General features: G+C 63.0%; 1 protein-coding gene across 1 annotated transcript in view; it reads right to left on the reverse strand.

The window, feature by feature from the left end:
* The window catches only part of PREX1 (phosphatidylinositol-3,4,5-trisphosphate dependent Rac exchange factor 1), a 145399-nt gene that overhangs the window by 85667 nt on the left and 32120 nt on the right, over positions 1 to 27612 (reverse strand). The window contains exons 2-3 of the mRNA XM_079128603.1: positions 3020 to 3091; positions 212 to 334 (exon numbers count right to left, since the gene is read on the reverse strand). Coding sequence (XP_078984729.1) covers positions 212 to 334; positions 3020 to 3091 — 195 coding nt within the window. The remainder of the gene's footprint in view (positions 1 to 211; positions 335 to 3019; positions 3092 to 27612) is intronic.

The following is a 27612-nucleotide window of genomic DNA, read 5'->3' on the forward strand; positions in this document are numbered from 1 at the left end:
ACCCTCGTTGATTCAAACCCAGGTGTCCAGGGCCGACCTGTCCTCTCAGCCACCAGCTGCCTCTGTGGCAGGGGGGCTCTCTGGGTCAGGAGGTCCCAGGCCCCCAGGCTCAGCCATTCAGCAAGGGGCCACATTCCCCAGGGCGCCGGCTTCCCGCTGTGCCTGGCGGGGGGGGGGGGGGGGGGGGTCTGCATGGCAGGTCTGTACTCACGAATTGTAAGAAAACGTTCCCAAGTTCATGCTGGGACTGAGGCTCGGGGTGTAGACGGCACTCCAGGGCGGCCAGGAAGTCCGTGTGCACCTCCAGGATGTCTTCGATGTTGGAGAACAGAATCTGCGCGGAAGCCCGAGGGCGGCATCAGACGAGGCTCCAGCGAGCAGAGCCAGCGCGGGGAACACGGCTCCCGGGAGCCCGAGGGAAGCAGGCTCTCCCACCCGAGGTCCAGCCCAGGAGCAAGCAGCCTTCCCTGACGGGCAGAGCACCCTGAGACCACACTGGGGGCGTCTGACCCTCGCTGCAGACGCACGGGGCAGGAACAGCTCACCCTGGCCTGCGGGCAAGGAACCCCAGCTCAGAGGAGAGAACCAGCGCCCAGCGCCCAGCAAGCCACAGGGCAAGAGCCCCACCTGCCCGTCACACCCAGATGCCAGTGCACATCAGCACAGAGCTGAGCTGTCCACGCCAACCACGTGCAGAGGACACGGCCACCAAGGGCGTCTGGAACGTGCTGTTAAACACACGCCACACGAGGCCACCGGCTTCCTCGTGTCCATCCAGAGCTTCGAAATGCAACTTGATCCAGCAATTCTGTATGCGCTCTACCCGTCGCTTCCAACTAGAGGGAGTGTGCCCCCAGGAGACTCTGGCAATGTCTGGGGACACTTTAGGTGTCACAGACTGTGGGAGAGCGTACTGGTGTGTGCAGCCACAGAGCAGGAATGCCACTGTGACACACAGGCAGAGAGGTTCAGGCGGGAGTCTGGAGCTTGGCCAAGTGAAGGTGCTGCAGCCTCAATGGCAGCAACAAAAAAAATGGGAACAAATATCCACCTGTAGGGACTGGTTAATAAGTTACAGTGAGATACGTTCCACAAGCTGGAATACTATGCAACCTGAAAAAAGACTCTGTGAAAGTATACACATGGACACAGACACAGAAGCCCACCATAATCCTCAATATGTATTGTTAAGTCGGAGAGGGGGTGGCAGAATACAGGCACCAAACAGATTCCATTAGGGGACTGTTTGTGTAAAACACCACCAAAAGAGGCCCCTTGGATTTATGCTGGTGGGAACGGAGACTTCTTAGATGAGGACGTAAACTGGTACTCTACAGGTGTTCCAGGAAGGACCAGGAGAGAGCTTCCTTGCCCCTCAGATGCTCTTAAACTTTACGAACTCCGTTCTCCATCTCTTTATTTCACAAGTGTCTCTAAGTTTAACTGTTGAAGAAGCCAGGTGCCCACACGGTTCAAACACCAGACACGGGAAATGAACAGTCAGGAGTCTCACACCCATTTGGCACTTTCTGAGCACCTACTATGTGCCAGGTTCAGAGACCCCAAGGATACAGCAGGGAACAGAGCCCCACGATGGGGGTACCTGGTCCCCGGTCACAGGAAGTGGCTGTGGCACCCCACGCCCGCAGTGCTGTTCCTACAGCACATCCACTCACTGACTGAACCCACTCCTGTTAAAGGCACACGTTCTCAGACACACTGTGCACTGTAAGAAAGGGTGGCCACATTTCAAAATAAATCTGTCTCAAGTGTATACCCAAAAGAAATGAGAAATGTCCAAAAATCATCCACAGAAACTGTCACAAAAGCCAAAACTGGATACAATTCAAATATCCACCCTCAAGAGAAGGGATGTGTGAACTGTGGTATGTTCACACTGTGGACTATTACAGAGCAATGAAAAATCAGGGTTCCACATAGCACCACGGGCAGCTCCCGGGCGTGGTGAAGGCAAGACCCTAGACCTGAAAGAATGGACAAAACCAATCAGTGGTGTCAGAAGACCTTGTTAGCTTTAGGGAGGGAGGACTGTGTGCGAAGGGCATAGGGTGGCCTGCAGGTGGGAGATGCTTCCTGCCTTTGAAGATCTGGGCCAGGTGTGAACACACTGCACTTGGCACTTGGGAACTATGCCCTTCACTGTCTGGGAGTCAGACCTCACAGAGAACAAGTGTCTTAAATGCTGCAGCGTGCTACGATCTTCAAGTGTAAGATAAGACTTAGGAGCTAACTGTGTGTCACAAGTGAGCAATTCACAGCAATGCTCGGTAAACATGCACTGAGCAAGTGAGGAGGGGAAACCAGCCTGGAGAGCACCCCAGCCCGGAGAGCGGCCCAGCCTGGAGAGCGGCCCATCGCTGGCTGCCAGGCAAGTCTCTGTACATCTGCAAGCCTCAACTTTCCTAAGCAAAACGTGAGCTCAGAAGCGTCAAGTCCCTGTCCAGGTGAGCAGGGACACTGGAAGGAATGGGGGAGGGTGCCTTCCTTGGCCACATGTGCTGGGCGCCTCGGGTGCCCATAGCCCCTCAGACCAGGACCTTCAGAGTCCCAAGGACTGAAAGGCGACTTCCCAGAGGGCAAGGTCACATCAGAGCCAGGCCCGGGCGTGGAGCCTCTGCTGTGCACACAGAAGGCCCACTGATCTCCTCCCCGGCCTCCCCTGAGCCTCTGCCAAGATAAGACTGGCCATCACTGCTCGGCCCCTGCCCCGGGCGCCCAGCCCAGGCAGGAGGCAGCTGCAGCAGCCAGGCTCTGGGGAAGGGAGTCCCACTGGCTCTGAGCCAGCAGCCAGACCCAGGGGCTGGGAGACAGGGTAGCCACACTGGGCCCAGGGAGAGGGTCTCGCACTGGGAGAGGACCAAGCCAGTCTGCTCCCGTGACCCCAGGGGAGTCCTCCAGGGAGCCGGGAGCATAATGCTGGCGCCAGCAGGTGACGTCCCCTCCCCAGCGTCCTGCAGCGGCAGGGCCGTCCATGAAGGGGCATCCTGGTCGTCCATACCTTGACGTTGTCCTCGGTGAGTCCCTTCTCCACGGAGTCTGCCACATTCTGCCGGATGCGATGCAGGAAGGCCTACAGAGAGGAGAGGAGAGTCAGCGCCTCCGACTGACCAGGATGCCCTGGGAAGGGGCGTGGTCATCCCCTGCGGGAGCCCGGGAGGCACGTGGTCCAGGGACAGGGAGTCTTGCTCTGCAGACGCCCCGACCCGTGGATGGCTCCTCACTCCATCTGCTGAGGGTCTGCCACACCCTGCCCCACGCAGGCCCTGAAGAGACCCCAGAGCAGCGCAGGCAGCTCTGCCCCACCACCACCACCCCCGGCCTCCAGGGTGACAATTCGTCTCCACCAATTTTTTCATCCTTGTGTTTTTTTTTACAATTTAACCTCCAAACTTAACACAGTCATGCGGCTCAGAAGTCGGAACTAGGAAGCCTGGAAACATGAGGAGTCGCCTTCCTGGCCAGCAGGCCCTCAGGTCCCTGACCACCACCCCCTGGGGACCTCGGCCAGCAGTTCCTCGGAGCCCTCCAGGCTGCAAACCCATAGGCAGGGGCACAGGGAGGTGCCAGGCACGCAGGGGGTCCCAGGGGCGCAGGGAGGTGCCAGGGGCGCAGGGGGTCCCAGGGCACAGGGAGGTGCCAGGGACACAGGGGGTCCCAGGGGCGCAGGGAGGTGCCAGGGACACAGGAGGTCCCAGGGGCGCAGGGAGGTGCCAGGGGCGCAGGGGGTCCCAGGGCACAGGGAGGTGCCAGGGAAACAGGGGGTCCCAGGGGCGCAGGGAGGTGCCAGGCACGCAGGGGGTCCCAGGGGCGCAGGGAGGTGCCAGGGGCGCAGGGGGTCCCAGGGGCGCAGGGAGGTGCCAGGGGCGCAGGGGGTCCCAGGGCACAGGGAGGTGCCAGGGACACAGGGGGTCCCAGGGGCGCAGGGAGGTGCCAGGGGTGCAGGGGGTCCCAGGGGTGCAGGGAGGTGCCAGGGGCGCAGGGGGTCCCAGGGCACAGGGAGGTGCCAGGGACACAGGGGTGCCAGGGCACAGGGAGGTGCCAGGGCGCAGGGGGTCCCAGGGCGCAGGGAGGTGCCAGGGACACAGGGGTCCCAGGGCACAGGGAGGTGCCAGGCACGCAGGGGGTCCCAGGGGCACAGGGAGGTGCCAGGCACGCAGGGGGTCCCAGGGGCGCAGGGAGGTGCCAGGGGTGCAGGGGGTCCCAGGGCACAGGGAGGTGCCAGGGACACAGGGGTGCCAGGGCACAGAGAGGTGCCAGGGCACAGGGGGTCCCAGGGGCGCAGGGGGTCCCAGGCCACAGGGAGGTGCCAGGGGCACAGTGTCTCTCACTTCTGCCTTTCTAACCCCAGAAGAGAGCGTCGTGCACAGGACGACGTGGAGGCCCGTGTGCGCCTCTTGGGATCACCGCCTTCCTTCGGACAGCTGCCCAGGTCCTCCCGGGCAGGTGGACCACCGTCCTTCTGCCGTACCATGCTGGGGCTCAGCAGAGAAATCACCTCCCTCCTCTGTGAGGTGCAAAGTCTGACAATAAACAGGAGGGACGGGGGACCAAGCAAGCATGAGCCCGCCTGAGGGCTACCACTTATCCTCTCCAAGTGGGAACGGGTGGGGAGGCAGAGGCCCAGGACCACCAGATGTTTTGACTGGATTTTTTTTTGAGGGGGTGGGTACCAGGGAATGAACCCAGGGGCACTTAACCATTGAGCCACATTCCAGCCCTTTTTATTTTTTATTTTGAGACAAGGTCTCACTGAGTTGCTTAGGGTCTCAGTAAGTTGCTGAGGCTGGCCTCAAACCTATAATCCTCCTGCCTCTGCCTCCCGAGCCACCACACCAGGCTGCTACTCAGGTATTTTAAAGCAAAGCCTCCCAGCTTTTGGGTGTTGGTGAAAGGAGCTGTGTTATGGGAGGAACCAGAATGTCAGGGTGAAGCAGAGCAGGGAGACCAGGGCAGAGCAGGGGTGCCCACGGAGACCCCAGGGAGAGGGAACCAGGGACTTGTCAGTCACAGGGCCACAGTGAGCTGAGCTGGCCTGGCAGCCCTTGGGGCCCAGGGGAGCCACCCTGGCCAGCACGTGGTCTCCAGAGTCCAGCTGCAGGTTAACCTCTAGCGGGACCATACCCCACGCCTGTCAGGGAGATGGCTGCGTCTGGGAGACGGCGAGGACAGCAAGGCGAGGCAGGCAGCAGAGAGGAAGCGGCCCTCCCCTCGGCCGTCAGATCCTTCCCATCACGCGGGGTGATGTCCATGGCGGCCACCAAAGCCCAGCACCACCCAGACTCAAGCCTGTGGGGACGGACTGCTGGGGTCCCACGAGGGGGCCCCAGAGGCCCAGAAGGCAGCCCCGTCTCCATCCACGCTCACGCAGGGACCACAGCCGGTCTCGAGCCCGTCTTTTGCTGACACCCTCCAGTTTCTGTCCCCACCCTGGACCCCCACCGCCCCTCGGCATCTCCCCCAGGCACCTGAGGAGCCCCCACACCAACCAGAGCCTCGTCCCCACCCGGTATCCCCCTCCGCCTCCCAGCGGATCCCCACCCCCTTACCGAGAAAGCCCGCCATCCCTCCCGACCTGCACAGCCAGCCCGGTCCAAGCCACCGCCCTCCCCTGCCTGGACCAATGCGGTCACCCCTCCCTGGTCCCCCTTGCCATCCCAGGAATCTACACACACACCAGAGGGAGCCTTCCAAACACATCAGTCCATCTTGTCACCCACAGCCCAACGCTGCCCACGGCTTCCACAGGAGGAGACCCAAACTCTCCTGTGGCCGTAAGGCCTCCAAGCTCTCCTCCACCTGCCTCCCAGCACCGGCAGGAATCTTCAGCCAGATCTATTCTTGCCTCAGGACCTTTGCACATGTCATTCCTGCTGGCAGGTTGCTCTCCCCCAATCTGCCCTGAGTAGACTGCTTCTTACCCAGCAGGCCTTGCTCAAATATTTCCTCTCCAAGGGGCCCCCTTGTCTTCACGTACTCCCCACCTTCCCACTTGCATACGAGCCCACCTGACCAATGAGAACTGAGGTTGAGCATCTACACTAGCTCCTCAGGGACAGGCCAAGCACAAGAAGGGAGCATGGCTCCAACCACAGAGTCAGGTTAAGAAACTGGCGGGCCTTCCTCCTTCCTGTTGCGTGGCCTCAGGAAAGTGCACCCACTTCTCTGAATCTCGGTGTCCTCTTCCCGAGCGTGTGGTGATGCTGGGTGCACCTTCACCCGTAACAGGACAGAGCGGGCGGCCGCTCCTCTCCAGAGCTGTGTCCTCAGGGCCAGGAGTGGCTGGCACACAGCAGGCCAGGAAGTCACCGGAAGGCGAGGAATGTGCTGGCCAGGACTGGCTGCTGGCAGGAGCCTCCCCTAGAGGTCAGCCAGGGGAGGGACGGACACAGAGGGACACAGGGCCGGGATGCCCACAGGAAGCCGTCCCCAGGCCCCCAGGCCAGGGAGACAAAGGCACCTGCCCAGGCGCAGCCAGGCAGGGGAGGGCGGCAGGAACAGGGAGTGCCGCTTGTCGGCCTAGGTGGGGCTTCCTGTCCCCGTTTCTTCACAGCTCAGCCACCACTATTGTGCGGGGACAATGGGAGGCTCGGGCCACCCACAGAGAAACTGCGAACAAGCCGGAGGCCCTGGCGGCACAAGGAGCAGCTCGAACCTGAAAGAATGGCGGTGCCGCGCAGCCCAGGGACCGTGAATGTCCTTTGAACACTGGGCCACCAAAGGCCCACGGCTGGACCTGGGTGGGGGCGGCTCTCCCCTCAGAGGCCCCCCTCCCACGGGACCGCAGGGAAGCTCTGCTGGACCCCGGACCGTCCACCTCCTCTCCTGACAGCAACTCGCGAGGCACACGGTACAGGAGGAGGACGGCCAGCGCCCTCCAAGGCGGCACTGCCCCACGCTGGAACACCCCACGGTGCCAGGTGCGCCTGCGGCCGCTGACACAAACAAACATGGCGCCTGGGGCTGGCCGGAGAGGGGCACAGGCACCTGCCCACTGGGTCTGTGGGGCACCCAACAGGCTTGCCTGGCCAGGCACCTTGCGGAGCCCCCTCCTGCCCTGGCCAGGCAGGCGCTCCAGGCTGGCCTCTGCCCATCCGCCAGGGGCACAGGACGCCGCTATCTCTGAATGGCACACGCTGGCAGCCTCTCTCAGCGCGGCATCTTCTGCAGCTGTGCCCTGTGCATGGGCAGCACTCGCACTGCCCGCCTAGCTGCCAGCGCGCCTCCCGGCCCAGGGCGTCCCATGCACAGGGCAGTGAGGTGTTGAGGGGGGCGACCGGGCACTGCCTGCAGCGATGCCTGGCAGGAGCTGGCGCACAAGCCACACGAGGAAGCCGCCCGCCAGGCACGTTCCACAGCATCCCGCCACCCCTGGGCCCTACTGTGCGCCAGACCCCACACGCGGCCCAGAGGGTGCAGCACGAGGCTGCCACCGAGGCGAGGTCCCCTCCTGGAGCCTCCACCGGTCCTGCTCCCGGGGGCAGCAGGTCTTCAGGCAGATGTGGCCCCGAGTCCTCTCAGAAGGGGGCCTCGGGGAAGCCACGCCGGGACCTGGGGCCGGCCTCGAGCTGCCACCTCGGGCTCAGTGACTAACGCAGTGACGTGACCAGTCACGCACAGGCTGGCGGATGGCCCCGGTGTCACTGTGCTGTGGCGGACGGCCCCCGTGTCACTGTGCTGTGGCGGACGGCCTCTGGGGCTCAGGTGTTGGGGCTCCCTCCCGGGTGCAGGGCCGCGGCCCCCAGCCTCCTGCACACAGTGAGCTCCCCTCAGGGACACAAGGCCCTCCTGGGCGCAGGCAGGTGCGCGCCTCGACGCGACGTGCTGGCTGCAGACCAGGGACCCAGTCGCCTTGGCTCCGTAGTGCCAGGTGGCACTGCTCCAGCAGCACTGTCCCCACCATCCCTCAGAGGGGCCGCAGCTGCCGCCCAGCATGACTCCACCTCCGCCCCAGCCGTGGATTTCAGGGGAGTGTTTCCGTCCCAGGGGCGGAGCGACCCCAGGGGCCTCCAGCCAGAAGGCCACAGGTGGACCGGACCACGACCGCCTGACCCCCGCCTGCTGCTGGGAGGAGGGCCAGGGAGCTGCTCAGGGGGCTCCTGACCCCCAGGTCTCCGTGGTCCCAAGGGCCTGGGACCGAGCAGGAAGCCGTGCCAGCCTTGACCGGTGATGCCCGCCACAGGCGGGAGCGAGGGAGGCAGCAGCAGCGTGAGCCCGCTCTAGAAGCACCTTCGTCTCAGGCACCCGGAGTGTGAGGTCAGAGGACTGAGGCCAAAGGGAAGCTGGTGACCCCCAGGCCAGAGCTGCCTTGCTGCCCCAGCCATCCCAGCAGGGAGGAGATGCCCCTGGATCTGGTGGCACAGGCCAGGGCTGCTGGTCAGGAGCATCCTCCAGGACACAGGATGCGCCCACTTTACGGAGCAGGGAACCGAGGCCCTCCCAGGAAAGACCCAGCCCAGGCGCCCAGGCAGAGAGAGGTGCCAGTCAAAACCCGCTCAGGAGAGGTGCCAGTCAAAACCCAGGGCAAGCCCCGTGTGCCCCGTGCTCAAGGCCCTGCCCTCGGGGGCTCCCAGCACAAACTCCCTGAACCTGACAATAGCCTGTCCCCATCCAGGCTGTGGCCTCTGATAGGCAGAGACCCCCCTCAGATTGAGAGGCCCCCTAGGGCCCCATGAAGGAGAGTTCGGCCACCCCCCACACTGGCACCTCCCTCGACCCCTTCACAGCCGACACCGCAGCCGGCTGCTCTTGTCCACAAACCCAGGCAGACTCGACTGCCGGTCGGAGTGCTCCCCTGGCCCAGGGGACGGCCTCATCCACAGCCCTCCAGGGCCTGGCACACAGCAGGTGCTCAGGAAAGATGGGTTTGCTGAGGAAGGGAGGCGGCAGGAGGCTTCAGGAGTTAGCGGCACAGGACAGGGGGAGCCGCCACCCCTGCGTTTTCTGACTACTGACTGTCGTACCTGACACGCTGGGCCTTCACCAGGTACCAGGAGCACCTCTGAGTGCTTTGGTTTTCTTAAGGCAAGGTCTCACTGTGTGGCCCAGGCCAGCCTCCAATTCCTGGGCTCCAGCAATCCTCCCGGCTCAGCCTCCTGAGTGGCTGGGACCACAGTGCATGCTGTGCACAGGCTGCCCTCTGCAGGCTTCGATCCTTAGCTCGGGGAAAGAGGAGCTCGCACAGCAGTGCCCACTTTACAGAGCAGGGGACTAGGCCGGCCCAGGAAAGAGCTGACCCAAAGACACAGCGCCAAGAGGCAGCGCTGCGCTGAACCCAGGCCACCCGGCCCAGCAGCAAGTGCCCACCCGACACACATCGCAAGCAACTGGGCCACAGACCACATCAGCCTTCTGAACGGGGCAGCTGCCCGTGGGGACCCGGGGGACCTGCCATCTGTCTGGAACCCACGGCCACAGACCTGGGAGGATAAATCTTTCCCTGGAGATCAGAAAAAAAACGGGTGACAGAGGCCTTGAAGCCACTCTGAGACCAACGCTGGCAACCTGATCTTCCAGGGACGCGGCCCGGCTGCCCCCAAGGACACCCCCGTCTCAGCTGGTGACCTCACCAGACATATGGCGAAACCCGAGAGGGCCAGGGGACGGGCAAGGAGGAGGCCCCAGACAACAGCAAGGACAAAGGCAGGCAGGGGTCTGTCCCAAGGACCCGGGCCCCAGCGTGCGCCTGTGGCCAGGGTCCAGGCGAGCAGTGCTGGAGCAGCACACCACGCACCCGAGGAGCCCAGGCCACCAGGACGGGCAGCCCAGTGGCAGCGCCAGCAGGCTCAGCCAGCCTGCACCAGGAGGCACGCCAGGTGCAGACACGGAGGCGTCTCCCTGGGATGTCCAGGGTTCTCCGCGGACATCCGGAATTCTGCTCTGACACTTCTGGAAGCCTCGCGCCCCTTCTCCAATGCCAGGCAGGCACCAGGGGTCCTGTTTCTGTGGTGTCGGGACAGCAGTAGGCTGACGCTCGCCCACCCAACTGCACCCCCACGCCGGGCGTCACGTGCCCTCGGGAAGCAGTTCCCTGCCCCTGCTATCCCTGCTGTGACCCAGACCAGTGGGTGGCACGACCCTGGCCTCCGTGGACAGGGATGGGCAATCCGAGCGCCGCAGGCCCCGTGAGGCCGAAATGAAGCACTGAGTCCCAGGCCTGAAGGCCAGCTCCGCGGCAGCTCGGTTCCCCTGGACACGGGCGAGGCGAGCACAGGCCACAGGGGAGCTCAACCCCAAAGCCCAGGGCGGGACCGAACAGGCTAGCGCACAGCAAGTGCTCAGGAAAGCGCAGCGGCTGCTCTGCCCGCGGGTGCCCAGCCCAGCGGAGGAGCCTGCTGAGGAAGCCTGTCCCGCACGCCCGCAGAAAACGCTCTCGCGGGGACTCCCGCACGACCAGCAGCGTCCCCACCCCTCACGGCAGGGCGGCCATGCCACTCCCCAGCACACCCGCACCCCGCCCGCGATGCACTGCCAACCACGTGACCCCAGCAAGGAGCCAGCTTCTCCGGTCGACTTCCTCTTCTAGAAAGGGGGTGGCTGCTGAGGTTTGAGCGAGACAGTGCAGGCTCTGTGCACCAAGCCTTCCCGGAGGAAGTGCAGGCGCTGGACCAGGGAGGTATAGCGACCGCCAAAGGAGACACTGCTGCTCAGGGTCAGAGCCCGCGGTGAGCACTCCCAGGATGAGGACGGTCAGAGAAAGCCTGGCGAAGAAGCAGGCACCTGATAAGACAGGATGGAGGTGACCCAGCAGCCCACTGGGGCACCACCAGTGCAAAGGCCCTGAGGCACAGTCAGCCCTCCCCGTCAGTCCTCTGTGTCACCTGCCCCTGCCCCGGGTGTCCTGTCCTCGGTCATGCACATCGTTTCCTTGGCTCTGACGTACCTGGTTCATTTACCACTCTGTTGTCCACCAAGCCCACCTAGCGTCACCTCCAGGAAGGCAGTCATGTTTGTCTGTCTAGGTCACTGTGCTGTCCCAGAATGTAGGACTGCGCTCTCAATAAAAGTGAGTAACTGACCAACCACCTGCGCAGACCACCTCTAGCCCAGCTCCACTTCTGGGCCCCCTAAAGGACGCCCAGTGTCTGCTCAGGCCCACCCCACCCTCACCACAGAGGAAGCTGAAGCAAAGACCCAGTTGCTACAACCTGCTCTGAACAGCCTGATGCAAGGGAGGCAAAGGAGGCCACAGAGGAGGCCGCAGAGGAGGCTACAGAGGGGAAGTGAACGCGCTTCCTCACAGGCCTGCACCCCAGGGCTGGGCCCACCACTCGTTCCACAAAAGTCTGCGCTATGCGTGTGTCGCCCTGCACACCAGGGCTACCCCACCTGGCCTGTGTGGGCTGACCTGCAGAGGATGCTGAGAAAATTCCAGTCAGGTCTGAGAATCAGACTTCCTTAGGATTCCAATTCCCAGCTGCTTTTGAAAAAAAGTGACACAGGGGCCTTACATGCCCACAAGGTTACAGATGGCTGAAGCAGAGGCAGCACCCACCCTCGCCAAAGGCAAGCTCCCGTTCTCCAGCCCAGCGCAGCTGCTCACCCACCTCCCGGCTAGACCTGGAGGGGTCTGAGCATGAGGCCAACACAGGCCTGGAGGAATCGATGCCTGCCCCTTCCGCCCACACCCTCAGCAGGGTAGGCATCACTAATGGAGCACAGATCTTTCCCGGCTCACTCTTATCAGCTGCACCTTAGCCTGTTTTCCTCAGATCCAGCCTGTGCAGACCGGACTTCTCCCCACCCCTGGGGACGCCTGGGTTCTGTTTCTTTTCAGTCCTCAAGAACAGGCTCATCAGAGTGGCATGAGACAGGGCTTCCCAACCTTGGGGCCTTGACCTCAGAGCAGATGATCCTCTGCTGTGAGGGCTGGTCTATGTCTCCCTGGCGTCTACCAACTGGACACCAGGACACCCTCCTCCCTCTGGTTTGACAGCCAAAAATGCCTCCAGGCACTGCCCCATGTCCCCTGGGGGCAAACTCGCCTCTTCTGGGCACAGTCAGGAAAAGGAGCAAGCCAAGTACCGGGGCCACACTGGAACCCATGGGCCGGCTGGTGTCCCCAGCAGCTTCTCCAGGAAGTGAGGAGGCGCCACTGATGGGTCTGGAGTCGCTTCTGGATGGTGGCGATGGCGGCCACTGACTTGGCTAAAATCCCTGGACACTGGGCAACCCCGGGCCGCAGGGCAAAACCAGGTGTCGCAGGAGGGAGGAGCCGCAGCTTGGGTGGCTCTCAGCGCCCCTGCACCCCGGCACTGTCCAGGCCTGCAGGCGGGCGGGAGTAGAGGCCTGAGGTGACCAGACGGGCTGGGAAGGCCCCACTTTGGGTGTATTTCCCGCCAGAACTCCAGGACAAAGGGGGCCAGTCACCAGCCCAGGATGCAGAGGGCTGGCTGGCGGCCCCCCAGTCTGGCAGGACAATGGCTGGAATGTGGTCTCCTCTCCAGGGGCTGACACTTGACATCTGAAGACAATGACTTTCAAGAGGTTTTGTTTTTCCTCGTCCAGAGGTTTTTTTTTTTTTTTTTTCAATCTCCCCAAACAATTGTCCCTGGGCTGGTGGCTTGTGGTGTCCCCTTGGTGCCCCACGGCCTGCAAAGGATTATGTTTGCAGAGCCAGAAAACAATGCACAAAAGTGAGAGAATATAAAAATAGTGGCTCTGGGGGGACGGGACAGGGACAGGACAGGCCAGTAGCTGCATAGCAGCATGGGGTTCCCTTGGGTTCTTTTTCCCCGTGCAGGCCGGGGAGGGGATCCTGGTTAGCAGCAGGCCTGCCAAGCAAAGGGTGCCCTCTGGACCAGCTGCAGCCTGGGTCTCAGACTGAAAAAGCTCCCCACTGCCTCATCCCAGAGAGCCCCACTCCCTTTGCAGAAAAGGAGACACAGGTTCTCAGTGGACACCCTGAGTGCACACTTCTGGGATCTGACCTCTAGGCCAACAGAGTCCAGGCACTGGCCTTCTGCCTTGTCCACTCTGGCCCAGTCCTGTGCACTCGGCTTCCGGAATCTCCTCCTCACTTCCCACTCACGGTGGGGCCACATCATTAGCATCATCTCCCCTCAGCTGCACAAGGGCAGGTACCTTTGACCCCAGAGTCCAGCACAGACCTGGCCTTCTGGGCCCAGGAGAAGGAGGAGACCTTGCAGGAAAGTGGCAGAGTCTGTGGACTGCTTGAGAGGCCCAGGAGCTTGGACCACTGCGGTAAGCTGAGTGGTGGGCAAGGAAGCCCCGCAGATGCCCACACGCTGATCCACAAAGTCTGCCAACGTGTCCCCTTACGGAGGGGCGGTGCAGACATAGTTAGGTGACCATCGTGAAGTGGGGAGGTTCTCCTGGATTACCCAGGTGGGCCCAAGGTCATCACAAGAACCTTCTAAATAAGAAGAGGGAGGGTCAGAGTCAGAAGACGCCAGGCTGCTGGCTTGGGCGGAGACGGAGGCCCGGGGAACGTGGGCGCCTCCCGCAGCTGGCGAGGTGAGGCAGCGGGTTCTTCCCCAGAGACTCGGGAGCACCAGCCCCGCCAGCAGCTTGATCTCAGCCCCACAAGTCCCAACACCAACTTCTGACCTCCAGAACTAAGATACTAAATCTGAGTTGTTTAAAGACGCTGGGTTGGTGGCGATCTGTCACGGCAGCCACGGAGAGTGACGCACTGCCCAGGCCTGAGTGAGAGGCAGCCCGTGCCCTCCACACCTGCCACAGCCGGCCCAGCGTCCTGGCTGTCAGGAGAGATGCGCCCACAATGGCGGACATGCCCGCCTGCCTGCTCCCAGCGGCTCTGCCAGCAACAAGCACCAGGACGGGAGGTGAAGTCGTCGTCATCCGAAGGAGGCAGCCTTCGCCCTCCCAGCCGCTGCTTCCCTGAGCCCGGGCGTGGACAGCCCTTGGTGAGCAGGGACGAGGACAGGACAAGACGCTCAGGACAGAGTGAGGACACGGCTTGCTGCATGCCACTGCCAGGGTGCAGAGGAGGGGACTGCTGGGTCCCCGTCCCAGGCAGGATAGAGGCCCCGAGGGTGGAGTCACCGCTCAAGGTCCCCTCTGCAGGGAGGGCGGTCGGAGCGCAGAGTCAAAACTGTGGCGAGACCGGGCCCCCTGGGCAGGGAGGACAGGGAGCCCAACGCCAGGACGCTCCTGGGACCCGTACAAAGCTCTGGTCACCCAGTGCCTGGTCGCAGCCCATCTGAGGCTCCGGCTGCTCCGAAATACCCAGAAGGACAGCAGGACCTAGCGCAGCACCCACCCCAAGGTGCTGCGGCCGGCGCCTCGGGCTCCACGGTGGGTGCTGCTGCCTCCCCTGCCAGGCTGCCCTTAGAGCTGGACACCGCCCCTGCCCTCCCAGGCCCACCAAGGCCCAGGATGGACGGACAGGTGGACTGACGGGCAGAGGGCCTGCAGCGCCCACCCCCTCCCCACCCCCACAAGACTGTAACTTGACCTTGACTTGTGGGATGGCAGCCTGTCTCCCCCACCTACGGTCACGGTCACCCGTGGCTCAGCCAGGGATGGACTCTTCATTCACACTCTTGCCCACAGCTGCCCCAGAGCTCCGGGGTGGGGGTGGGGGCCCTACCCGCTGATGACATGGGGGGAGGGGAGGGCAGGGGGAGGGGAGGGACGGAGAGCTGGAGCTGCGCCAGGAGCCCGGGGTGGACCGCCAGCCCCGCCGCACACAGCTGGCGTCTGGGGTGAGCACCTCCTCCCTGGCCTCAGTTTCCCCGGCTGCACAGCAGGGCCTTCTGCCCTGGTTCCACACACGGCCCCTAGGAAGCCGCTCATGCTCCACCCTCTGCCCCTCTTCTGCAAAAGGAGGGGTGTCTGACAAGGGGGCCCCTAGGCCCAGCTCTGGGGGTGTGTCCCCACTCTGCCCACCAACAGGGCAGGGACAACCGGCCCTGCCACGGTCCCTTCCCAGGGCACCTGACCGGGGCCAGGGGCAGAGGTCACCAGGGGGCACCTAGAAGCCTCCCTGAGTAAGGGCCCTGAAGGGGTGACACAGAGCCACGGGGGGTGACGACCCCACTGTCAAGCCCCTGCCCCCAGCAGGGAGCACGCAGCCCTGGCCCTGCTTCCCTGCATAACACAGAGGTGCCCCTCACCCCTCGGAGGACGAGCCGCTAGCCGGGCAGCCTCAGCACTTTCCTGCCCGACACCGCCCACCACCCATCTCTCGGGGGCTTCATGACCAAGGATGCTCCCTCCAGGCACTGACCACACTGCACTGGCCTGGCCTCCCCAAGACCGCAGGCCTCGCTGGCTCCTGCCACACGGCTGCTGTCCCTTCCCAGGACCACCCAGCCAGCTCCCACCCCTCAGCACAGGGCAGCACAGGACAGCCCAGAGGTGGCCACCCGCCCTGCCCAAGGCCCGAGAGCCGGGTCCTATCTGAACATCCGCATGGCGCTTGCTGCATCCCAGGCGCCAGCAGCACAGGTGGCGGGCCTGTCTGGCTGGCGGTCTCCGGAGACCTGGGGGCGGGCAGGTACGGGTGCTGAAGAAGACCAAGGCAGGCAGGAGAAGCTCCCGCCCACAGCGCCCATCTGCGTGGCCCTGGCTCCGCTCCATGACAGTGGCCAGAGGTCAGAGGTCGGGGCCGGGCACAGCCTGGGGCCTCACCTGGGGCAATGCCCCCTGGGGGCTCCCCCAACTGTATGGACTACACTACAATGGAAATCACTACAAAAAAACTTTTTTTTTGATAAAGCTATGATCAGTAAAGGACCGTCCCCATCCACTGTGGCTCACCCACCTGCCCGCAGGCGGGCAGCTCCGGCAGAGGCCTGTGGCCAGCGTGGCCCCCAGCTGGGCAGGCCCCCCACCCTTCCCTCCCCAGCCTGGCCCCTGGCTCCTGGGACCCACTGCAGCCACAAACCCTCCAGGCCGAGGCTTCGCAGGGACCAGCACTTGCCTCGCCCCGAAGCCAGCAGGCCATGGCCGGGCATTGGTGCAGGGTGGGCAGAGCAGGCCCGGGGCTGGGAGGGGCCTTGAAGACCGAGGGGACCCTCCCCGGTGCTGAAGGGGCCCCCTGCCCACCGCAGGCACAAGGACTTCACCAGCACTCACTGCGGTTGCTGATGGGCAAGTCCAGGAGCCCCAGGGCAGCCAGGTGGGGACATGCCCCAAACAGCAAAAGCAAAGTCGCTGTGTGTCACTGCCCGGCTTAAAACCCCAGCAGCGGCTGCCACTGTCAGAATAAAGCACACTTGGTATCACAGCCTGCACAGCCCTGCCTGGCCTCGCCCCCACCTGAGCTCCCTGTCCCTCACCTCCTCCCACCTGGCAGGGCCACCTGCCACCGGACTCTGCGCAGCTTCTCCCCCACCCATTACCAGGAAGCCACACGACATGTTCAAGTCTTGCTCAGACATCAGCTCCTCAGTGAGGCCCCGAGGAGGGGTCTTCCCTGCACCTAAGCCCGCCCCCCGCTGCTACATTTTTCCCCAAAGCACTCACCACCTGCCAACAACACAGTTTTTATTTGATCTTCACTACCTGTCTTCACTGTGCACGGGATGAGGAAAGGGTCCTGCCTGTCTTCTGCTGTGTCCCCAACACCTGGTGCACAGCAGGTGCTCAGCACATCAGGTGCAGGCCCAGGGCGGCGAGTTGCAGTTTTCCACGGGCCTGACTTCCTTACAGTGGTCTGCATCCTTTCCATTTTCTGCTATGAACATGTGTCACCTTTACAATTTAAAAAACTCCATGACAGATGTGGTTCTAAAAGCCATCCCTAGGTGAGCAGGTCTGATGTCCAAGAGGTGGGCATAAGAATCAGTTGGGGATCTTTCAGGAAACACCTGTGCCCAGGAGGTGTGCCAGGAAAGTCCAGTCTGACTCCAGAGGCCTGGGAAGGCCCAGGAGCCGCCATTTTGAAAGAGCTCAAGGAAACCCAGAGCGTTGGGGATGCAGCAGGTAGCTAGGGACAGCTTGTTCTTGACCGATAAGCAGAAGGGAGACAGGAGGCCTTGGCCGCCAGCCCTCAGTCTTAAAGCCCCTCGGGGTCACCTGATGCATGACCTCTCCGCTAGGACCACCTGGACACCCCGTGAAAACACAGGTCTCGGCCTGAGCCTCGGAGGCTCAGTCTAGTTCAGGGGGGTAGGGAGGAGCCTGGGTCTGCACTGTCGGGGGCTGCCCCACGCCGGTGGCCAGTGGGGCCCTGGTCTAGGGGGTGGCAGTGGAACCCGATCTCATTAACCCTGTGCCCGTGAGAAAACCAGCAAACACGTTCCACGATGCCCTGTTCCCGTGCTGGTCCGTCCTGCATGGCCTGCAGGCACGCCTGCGTGTGACTTGGCATGTCACCTTCCACTGGCCCGCAGAGTCTGAGGAAAAGGGTGTTTCCCCACTGCAGGACCTCCGGGGCTTCCAGTTTGGGGCACTGGTCCACAGGGCTCCCGAGACACCCTGGCACATCAAGCATCTGGGGTCTCCCCCTGAGCATCGCATTCTTTTTAGGATCAATTTCGGAAGTGGGATCCCAGGTGTCCAGAGGACCAGTCTCGCTAACCATTTCTGCCATGGGATGGAACCAATTTACTGCCCTAAAATCATGCCAAAGGTACCAAGTCTGTGCCTCGGGTGGCAGGAGGAGGAAGCTGAGGCCGGGCGCAAACTGCCCAGGGCTGGTGCCGCCCAGGAGCCGCCAGTGCCGCGCACTGTCCAAAGCTCTTCGCCAACGTGAGCGCAGATCTGCAGCACCCACAGCGGCCTGTGGGGTGAGGTGGAAAGCCAGCAGGCTGCACGCTCGGCAGGGGTGCTGGTGGCTACTGTCACCTGCATCTTTGTTGCTGTCACTGGCACCCGACTCTCCTACAAAAATGATGTGTCCGACCACACCGCTGAAGAAAACTGGTTCCAGAAAGCAGGGCCGCCTCTTGTGTGGCCCGGGCACGGCCCAGCACGGGATGGGAGGGGTCTCAGCCCACACCCTACGGCAGCAGCCGCTCCTGGCAATGAGATGTGACCTTGCCACTGTGGCTTCAGTGACGCGCACCTGGCCACGCAGACTCCTTGGGTGGGAGAGATGCCCCTGCCCAGGGGGCCGGGGTCAAGACCTCAGAAGTGCAGCAGAGGGTGAAGGACCAGATGAAGGCCAGAGTCCACAGGTCCCTCGGGGGAGAGGCGACGCCCCAGGATGCACCCCGGTGTCCCAGAGTGCCCCAACCACCAGCCGCAGGACACAGACGGGCGCAGGGGGAACGCCCCAGTTCCTCCTTCTCTCTGCAGAACCCCCACCACATCGAGCTGGAAAGGAAGTCGGCCCCAGCCCGCATGTCGACAGCACGGAAACCATGTCGAGTCAGCGGAGGAAGAGGCGGCGGTGCAGGCCAGGAGGGGGCTGCCCGGTCACCACCCAGAGCAGCTGTCTGGAAAAGCCAACAGGCTACCTGGTAAGCAGCCACCAGCAAGTCGCCAGCCTCACGGACCTCAGTTTTACTCATCTGCAAGATGGGCAAGGTGGCACCTGCCCAGGGCCACCATGAAGATGGACACAGGAAGTCCAGAGGGCACTCACCAGCCCAGGCCGGTGGGCAGTGTGCTCAGGACACATCCCTGACAACACCAAGTTCAGGCTTGTCCTACCACAGCCACCCCTGGCTGGGCTGGTCCTCCCACTGGCCTGCGCGTGCCCCACACTGACCCACTAACCACACAATGCACGGCAATGTTGTGCAGAGGCGAAAAGCTTCCTTGGGGTGGAGCCTTTGTGTCTTCACTCTCTCTACACACACTTCTGGCAGAGGTGGCATGGTGGCTGAGACCTAGTGAAGTGGGGCACAAACCATGCAGACAAGTAGGGACACCGTTCCAGGCAGAGGGAACAGCACATGCAAAAGCTCAGAGGCCAGAGGGGATGAGCAGCGAGGAAACGGCTGAATCAGAGGGCACCAGAGGTAGGTGGAAGAACAGAGACCGAAGAGCCAACCAGGAGCCCCAAGTGAAGCCCATGTGGGCCCCGTGGGGCCTCTGCCTGCCCCTGGGTGAGGCGAGAGCCACAGAGCTCGGGCAGGGCAGGGTGTGACTTGGTTCTAACAGAGCCTTCTGGCTGTGTGGAAGTGGAACTGAGTGGACCCCAGGTGGGCTGGTGGGGTGGAAAAGTGGCCAGATGCTCAAGTCCCCTGAAGGCAAGCCTGCGGGATCTGCAGATGGGGTTGGGGGGCCGGGGAGAAATGGGGCAACGCCTGGTTCTGCCAGCAACACTGGAGACAGACGTCACTTTGACTGAGACGGGAAGGCCGTGGTTTGGATGAGGGTAGAGGGAGCCCTCCATCCGGGACACTTTTGAGTCTCTACCCTTAGGCCGGTCAGCGGCCCGGGAGACAGACCCTCAGCCAGCGACCCTTCCCAAGACCACCTGAGCGCTGGAGAGACCTGGACAAGGCACAGGGAAGGCGCACTCAGGGCAGGCTGCCTGGAGGCGGCCACAGGAGCAGGGGGCTAGGGTGAGAGCTGCTGCCTCTGCGTGCTCCTCACATCGTCCTGACTTTGCACCCAGTGGGACCCAAGTCCAAGTCTGGTTCCAAGGTCCCGAGCTCTGGGGCTGCACAGGGCTGGGATCAGATCCCAGACCCACACCTTTCTTGCTGTGCGGGCAGGCCAGGCCTCTTCCCCACAATGGGCTGCACAGACAGCTTCAGGGGTGGGGAGCGGTGCCATCTGCCTCCCCAGCCCCATGAGAGGCTGTTCTGTGGGAGGCTGAAGCCTCACAGGGCAGCGTGGCCCCACGGGCTTGAACCACAGGCCAGCCCCGGCCTCCCTGGCCCCACTCCTGGCTGCCCTGGCCAGCACCACAGCAGCGCTGCGGGGATTTTCCAGAGGTCCAGAGCGGGAATGGGGTGGACATGCACGGCCTCCAGCTGCCCCGCGGGTGTTTTTCCACAGGGAGGCTGAGCTCAGGGCAGTGGTTGTGCGGAGTGGCCGCGGCCCTCTGCCAAAAGATGCAGGGCTGTGAGCGGGCCCCAGAGCCCATGCCCCGCCAGCTCCCGCGCAGGCCCTGGGGGAAGAACTGGAAGGAGAGTCCACTCCAGAGGACTCCAGGGACGGTGCGGGGTCAGCAGCAAAACAAAACGTGTTGGGTGAGCAACCTGAAGAAAATCAGCAGGACCGACAGAGAAGGGGTGGGGACACAGGTGCCATGTGCCGCAGGGGCCAGGGAAGGCCTCAACCAGGGGCAGCTGAGACGGAGCAGGAGAGTGAGCCCGGGAGCCAGGCTGGCAGTGGGCAGCAGCAGAGGCCAGCACCATGGCAGGGGCGGGGCAGGCAGCGAGAAGGACTGGACAAGGTGGTGCAGGAGCAGAAGGGACGGCAGAGGCAGGCCGCCCGCGGGAGAAGGGGCTCTCCTGAGCTGGGTGGGGAGGGAGCAGAGTCCGGCTGGGGCAGTCCTGCCCAGGGCAGTACCAGGACCAGGACCCACCCTCCCCTCTTCCCCACTGAGCCATATTTGTCCCCATCTGTAAAATGGAGATGCGAATCCTGCCCAGCCACGGGGGGAAGGGGCACAAGAAGGAACTCAGACCCCAGCCTCAGGCTGCTCCACCCACTAGCCTCCCCGATCCCACGACCCAGTAACAGACACTGCAGCCCCCAGGGACCCAGCCCCCTCGGGCAGCCCCAAACAGGCTCTCTGGGAACCAAGGTGTCCAAGGAGGTGGTGCCTGGCAACCAGATGTCTGCCTAGCAACAGCATGATGGGATGGCAGCTGGGCTCCATGGCAACCAGCAGCTGGGACCCAGAGCCCCAGCACCACTTTAGGGGTGGGTTCCCAGGCTCCTCTCTGAAGCAGCATGACTCACAGGCCCTTAGGACACCCGGCAGGTTCTGGGATCCCAGAGTCCAGCTTGCAGGACCACAGGCCGGGCCCACCCCCAGCACTGGCCCTGGGTGGGTGTTGCGCTCCTCGATGCCGCGGCCTCGGCTCTGGAGGGGGCGTGGGAAGACAGTGTTCACAGACGCCACGCAGGGCAAGGCGGGCTGGGGCCGGGGAGCGGTGTTCTACGGGCCGCCACCGCACCTGACCCTCCCACAGCCTCTGAGGCGTGGCACCGCCAGCACTGGACACTAAGGTTTTTAAATAAAACATACAGATACCTAGACGCAACACAGCTGTGACTACGTGCATGAACTGCTGCGCACGGTGCATCTCCAGGGGCGTCCAGAGCGTGGTCTCACCATACCCTCCCCCAGAAAAAAGACTAGGTCCTGGAGGCCTGGATGGCTCTCGGGGGGGACACAGAAAGCACAGCTGAGCCCGGAACACCGCGTGCTGCCAGTACAGAAGGCGATACTCAGAGGAAAGAGAAGGAAGAAGGGAAAACACAATGGAGATGCGTGCAAGCAGGGGTCGGCAGGAAGGGTCTCCCCTCAGGCCAGCCTGGGGACGGCAGGGGACGGCTGCTCCACAAAGTCAACAGCAGCACAGAACAAGCTCGGGCGTGTGGCGGGCGCTGCGGCCTGTTGAGTAGGGGGCGCGGGGAGGGCAGCCAGGACCGCAGGGCTGAGGCAGGACAATGATCTCCCAGCAGACGCAGAAACAGGCCAGAGAGGGACCCACTGGGCCAGTGGACGGATGGAGCGGGAGGAGCCGGAGAACCAGGACCCAGGCCTGGCCCCTGCTCAGTCTGAGGTGTCACTGGACATCCAGGGGGCAAGGGCACGGTGGCAGTGGCCACGAGCGTGAAGGCCAGTGGGGAGGACGGTGCATGCTGCACTCGTGGGACCGCAGAGAATTAAAGGGGTCCATCCCTGGGGGAGCCGGGCTCGCCCAACCGCAGGGCGGGGGGTGGCAAGGGTGGGCCAACCACCGTGCAGGCAAAGGGCCAGGGCCCACAGTCCCGGCAGGTCTTCGCTGTGCGCTGCCACTTCCAGGAGTGAGAAGACCTCCGCTCCGCAACGTCCCTGTCCCTCATCAAGTCCCACAAGGGAAAGGTCGCCGCCCTCAAAACAGGCCGGCCACTTCTTTTGTGGTTTTTTTTTTTTTTTTTGGTGCTGGGGATCAAACCCAGGGCCCTGTGCTTTTAAGGCAAGCACTCTACCGACTGAGCTATCTCCCCAGCCCTGGCCAGCCACTTCTGACGTCACCCGGAGGTGTCCCCACACAGCCCACCCTGCTCACCACCTCCCCCAGAGTGCAATCGTGATCCCCAAAGACCCAACGCTGAACACCCCCAAATCACAAAGATCAAAATCCCGACGCTTCCCTGAAGTCCAAATTCTGAAACCTGGATGCCCACAAACTGAAAAGCCCCTGGGAAAACGGCTGGGGGCTGGGAGGGGTCACCTGCAGGCAGGGTAGCTGCCCCAATCCCGTCACCACCCCTCCCCGTGCCACCTGCTTCGTGTCCATGCCCTCTTGGCTGACGGGCTCCTGGGGCTGCAGAGCTTCCTCCAGGGCAAAACACGCCCAGTGCCACAGGGTTAGGGGTCTGCGTGTGGACCAATGAAGGCACCTCTGAGCCGCCCCAATCTTCCACGGAGCCCACAGACGGCACTTTGAAAACCGTCTACACCTTTTTTTATCAAATACGATCAATTCATGCCCCAGCTGGTTTTGAAAATTCTAGAACTTACCAGCTCACTTTTGCCTTAATGATTGGAGAAAAGCAAAGCACTTCATGAATGCTGGTTTGGAAATGGGGTGGGCTTTGCAGAAGAGAGTGGACCTCAGGTGAACCCCCAAACCCTAAGGACAGATCTGGAATTCAGTGTGACGGGGTTTCCGAGAACGATTTCAAGATGTCACGAATGAAGTGTGTTGTTGGTTTTGTCCATTCCGCCCAACGCATTTGGCAACACGTTCGGAAGTGTACTTTGGCCACAGTGTGCGACCACCAGACTCCAGCTTAGCAATGGCTGCCCCCGCTCCTTCCAGCTGACCAAGTTCCAGTCGCTTCGATGAATTAAAAGACACTCGCCAAGAGAGCCGGGAGTTACTGACCAATGGGGGGGTAAACATGGGCAGGCAGGAGACACCTGGGCGTGGCGCTGCCACTCTGGCCTGGAGGTAAGGGCGCCGGGCGCGTGGTCTCCGTGAGAGCCCCCGGAGGCTGCAGCTGCTGGCACAGGGCATGAGGCACCCGGCTCAGGAACCCCAGCTACGCTGAGTGGACCAAACGCCCGACCCTTCCCTGGAGTCCGGCTCCCTGCCCCTCCTGGGAGCCTCTCCTCCCACAGGGAGGCGTGTCCTGGGGCCGGAGCTCCCAGGACTCAAGAGGGTGACTCTTCTGTTCACGTTTTCTGCTGGTGCCTCACAGCTGCACACACTGAGGGCCGTGCCCTTGCCATCTGCACGCGCACGCGATGCACCAGCATCATTTAGGGGAGCTGTTCCCCAGGGCTTCCCTTCCCTCCCCTCCCACCCAGTCCCTTTCCTCGCCGTCTCCCTTTGAGCTTCCTGAGACCCGCCCCACCCTTCCTTTCTCCTCTCCAGCTTCCACATAGGAGGGATGGCACACGACCCTTGACCTTCCGAGTCGGCTCACTGAGCTTAACGTAGTGTCTCCAGTCCCACCCGCTTTCCTGCAGATGACGTGACTTCATTCCTCTGCGTGGCTGCGCGGGTTCCACGCTTCCTTCTCCACCCGCTGCCGAGGACACGGGCGGCTCCCTCGCTGGGCTCTTGTGAGCCCTGCTGCTGTCCGCATGGGTGTGCGCCATCCCCGTCACATGACTTCGTTCTTCAGGATAAGCTCTGAGGAGCGGCGCAGCCGGGCCACACGGTGCTTCCAGGCCGCGTCTTTCGAGGAGCCTCCGCAGAGGCCTCCGTGGTGGCTGTTCACAATCCCGCCGGCGCAGAGCGATCCTCTTCCTGGACGTGCCCTCCAGCGCTGGCTGCTGGCTGCACCCTTGATGACGCCGTCCTGACGGAGCAGGTGGGATCGGAGCGGAGCTCTGCTGTGAATCTCCCCAGTTCCTCACACAGACTTGTTGGCCGTCTGCACTTGATCTTTCGAGTGGCGTCTGTTCAGTTCGTCTGCCGTTCGTTCCTCGGGTTGCTTGGGTGCTGGTGTTGGGTCTGAGTTCCTCATACTTCCTAGCATTAGCCCTCTGTTACAAAAGCAGCAGGCAAAGACCTTCTCCCACTCTGCGGGTTCCCTCCTCACACTCGGTTTCCTCTGCTGAGCAGAAGCTTCTCAACTCGACGTCATCCCGCTGACCAACACACGCCCGACACGGTGCTTGAGCTTCGGGGTCCTGCTGGGTCGGTGCTATCTTGCCCCCACGCTGGAGTGCTGACCCGGCGCTTTCTCCTGGGAGGTGCGCGGTTTCCCCTTCCTAGGCCTCTGATCCATTTGGCGTGGACTCGGGTGCCAGGGAGAGAAGAGGGCCTAGGCTCCTTCTGCCTATGGGTGCCTGGCGTTCCCTGTGCCATTTGTTGAGGAGGCTGTCTTTGCTCCAGTGGGTGCCTCCAGCCCTCGGCAAGGATCAGCGCCGAGGGGCATGGGGGCCTGTCCTGCTCTCTGGTCTCTCCTGGGCCCGTGCGGGTCCCTCACTGCAGTTCTGGAGGGACCCGCAGCTGACGTCTGCAGCTGACGCCTCCTGGCTGCTTTCGGTTTCGCCGAGTCTTGGCTCCTCTGGGTCGTTGGTTATGAGGGATTTTTGAGATTTTTCATCTTGAGGGGCTTTGGTTTGGGAGCGTGGACATCTGGGACCATGCACTGAGGGTCATGTTTTGGAGTGATGGCCCACGTCATGGAGGAGGCCCTCAAAGTGCCGTCTCCACAAAAGGTAAGTGAAAGCAAGTGGCGCAGAGGAACTGCAAGCCCTCACAGGGTGCCAGCTGGTGACATCGAGGAAGGTGGCGGGGGCACCGAAGCGGGCCAGCAAGCCCTGGCGGGGGGTCGAGGGCACCCAAGAGAAGCCGGCCAGGAGCCCGGCTGGTAAGTCCCCACGGAGACGCCATAGCCACCACAGAGCAGGCCTGCGGGAGCCCAGCCGGGAGCCGGAGCCACCACGTGGCAGAGGCAGCCCCGGGGGCGACGGTGCGCCCAGAGCCGTGTAGTGTCACGCGCTCCGCACGCCATGGGACTGAGCGCCACGCGCCCGCACTGCCAGGGCGCCCAAGGCGGCCATGGAGGAGAGGTCCCACCCACGTCCAGACTCCGGATTTTTCTCCAAGGCCAAGGCCTCGCGTGGCTGTCCCCTGGCCCCATGCTGCCAGGCTTGTCCTCCTGCAGCTCAGCCTTGGCGCCAGCCATCCCGAGATGGGGAGGCTGCCCCGGACCCACAGCTGCTGGGCCCACCTGGCCGAGGGCCCTCTGCCCTGGAGAACCCCCTTCACGAAGGGCAAGAAGCTGCTCTGCCCTGTGGAAGTGACCATCCCCGCGGCCACAGCGGTGCGCCGGCTAGCTGGGCCCCTGGGCACCCGCGGCCGCCCCCTCAGGGCCCCTTCCTCCTGAAGCGTGTGCACCCGGCACTCTAATCGCGGCATCGGCAGAAAACACCCGTACACACGCCCAAGCCTGTCCCACGGTGCTGAGGCCGGAGCCTGGGCCAGGCAGCTCAGGGCGGGGACAGGAGGCACAGCGCCCCCAGCAGACAGGAGGGAGGGGTGACAGGAGGACACGCCGGGGAGGGCGGCGGTGCAGGGCAGACCTGCCCAGGCCACACGGCAGGCGCCAGGTAAGTAGGCGCCAGGTAAGCGGCTGGACACCCTGGAGGACAAACAGCAAGGACTACCAAGATCTGAAACCGGTCCCTAGAGGCCACCAGCTCCCTCCCGGATCCACCCACCGACGCAGTTCCTGGGCCCCAGATGTGACCAAGAAGAGGAGTCTCCAGTGGGAGAGGGACACAGAGGAGAGGGAGGAAATGGGTTGGAGGGAAGAGGGAGAGGACGGTGGGGGTGGAGGCCAGAGGCCACGCTCTGGCCACTGACCCCTGACCTTGTGCCCCTGGTCCCCTGAACACTCCTCGAAGCTCCCAGAGCCCTCAGCACAGGACGCAGTGACCCTCTAGGGCCCCATTCCCTGGGCCTCCCTGGTGGCCAGAGGTGCCCAGCCCAGACTGCCAAGGAGCTGGGGGAGGACACTCCCAGCTCCTCCTCCGTCACCATGGCGACGGGTGCCCGCCGCCCCACCCCCTGGGGACAGCGGGAGGGTCTTTCTTTTCTCTTCACCCTGGAAACTGGCCCTGACACTGGGCCTGCTTCTGGGACCCCAGGGCCACACGTCTCGTGGTCACGAGAACAGCTTCTAACCGCCCACTGGTTCTCTCAAAGCATCATAAATGGTCTTTTCTTAAGAAGTTCAAAAAAAAAAGAGGGAACTGGCTGATGGGATGCTGCACTCCTCACAGGCATGGACGGAGCGAGCGGCCCGGCCAGGCTGGCCCACAGGAGACGCTCCGTTTCCTCACGATGGAGAAACCACCCGCCTTGCAAAGCCAGAAACCCCGAACAGGGCTGGAGACAGGAGGCCCGCGGAAACCTGAGAAGTCTGGCTGCAAGACGCTCCGAGAAGAGAAGGAACAAAGAACCTGACCCAGGGACACCGACGACACATTCTTAAAGTCTAGTTTTGAAAAACGATCAAAACACTCTCTTCCCCAAACATCACAAATGACAAGTGGCCACCAGATGCCTCAGTCAGGAAATACGGCTGCGGTTGGCTGTATTTTCTTTGTTTTCAAGAAACCTAAAAATTAGGGGTGTCACAAACGCCCAAGCGAAGAAATAACAGGAAACGGCCTCTGGCGAGGAGCCCCCCATGCAGACTGCCAAAAGCCGGGTGAGCACCCAGAACCCAGCACCAGCACCCAGCACTGGCACGGGGCCGGGGGGTGGGGGGGACGCACACAAGCCCACCCCGAATGGGTGATCCACTCGCTGCGCCTCAAGGCCCGGGATGTTCTCTGCAAGCTGAGGACATTCCACCGTCGAGCCGGCACTTGCTGCCCAGGGCACAGGCGGGCAGTGTCCCCAGAGCCTCCTGCAGGACGCAGGGCAGATGCCTGGGGAAGTGACGTAACCCGGGCAGAGTGAACTCATCTGAGGATGAGTCACAGGCAGCCCTGGGTGTTCTTCAGGAACCTCAGCTGCAGGACGGCGTGGACCCCCACCGCCCGAGGGGCCTCACAGGGAAGCGCCTCTCAGAAGCCCTGGCACTGGCTAAGACGGCAGGCATCTCGCCCTCTCCACCAGCTTCTCTCTCCCTTTGGGGTACAGCACCCCAGTGCTGCCACCTGACCACCCAGGGCACCGGACAAAGGCAGGTCTTTGCGCGCCGACCCCTGGATCCTCGTGTGCCTGAAGCTGGTGCTCTGGCTCCGCGAGCCGTCCACAACGCTCCCTCTGCTCTTCAGTCAACGGGGTTCAGGTCTTCAGTCGCTTACAGCAGCCCAGGGGGTCGAGACGACGCTCACGCTAGGACCTGGGGCTCCGGCTACACCCACCCCCTCACTAACCAATGCAGAGCGGACGGGTCCTCCCAGTGTCCTGGAGCAGGGCCGACCACAGGCACCCAGCACCCGCTTCCTCACCTCCACCACCGTCCCTGCCAGGCCGCCTGCGGAGCCCACCCTGCTTCGCGTGGCTCCTCTGGATGACGAGGACCAGGACACTGTCGTGTTGGGGCTTCCGCGGGCTCGCCATG

This window comes from Sciurus vulgaris, assembly GCF_902686455.1.
Source record: "Sciurus vulgaris genome assembly, chromosome: 2".
Taxonomy (NCBI): domain Eukaryota; kingdom Metazoa; phylum Chordata; class Mammalia; order Rodentia; family Sciuridae; genus Sciurus; species Sciurus vulgaris.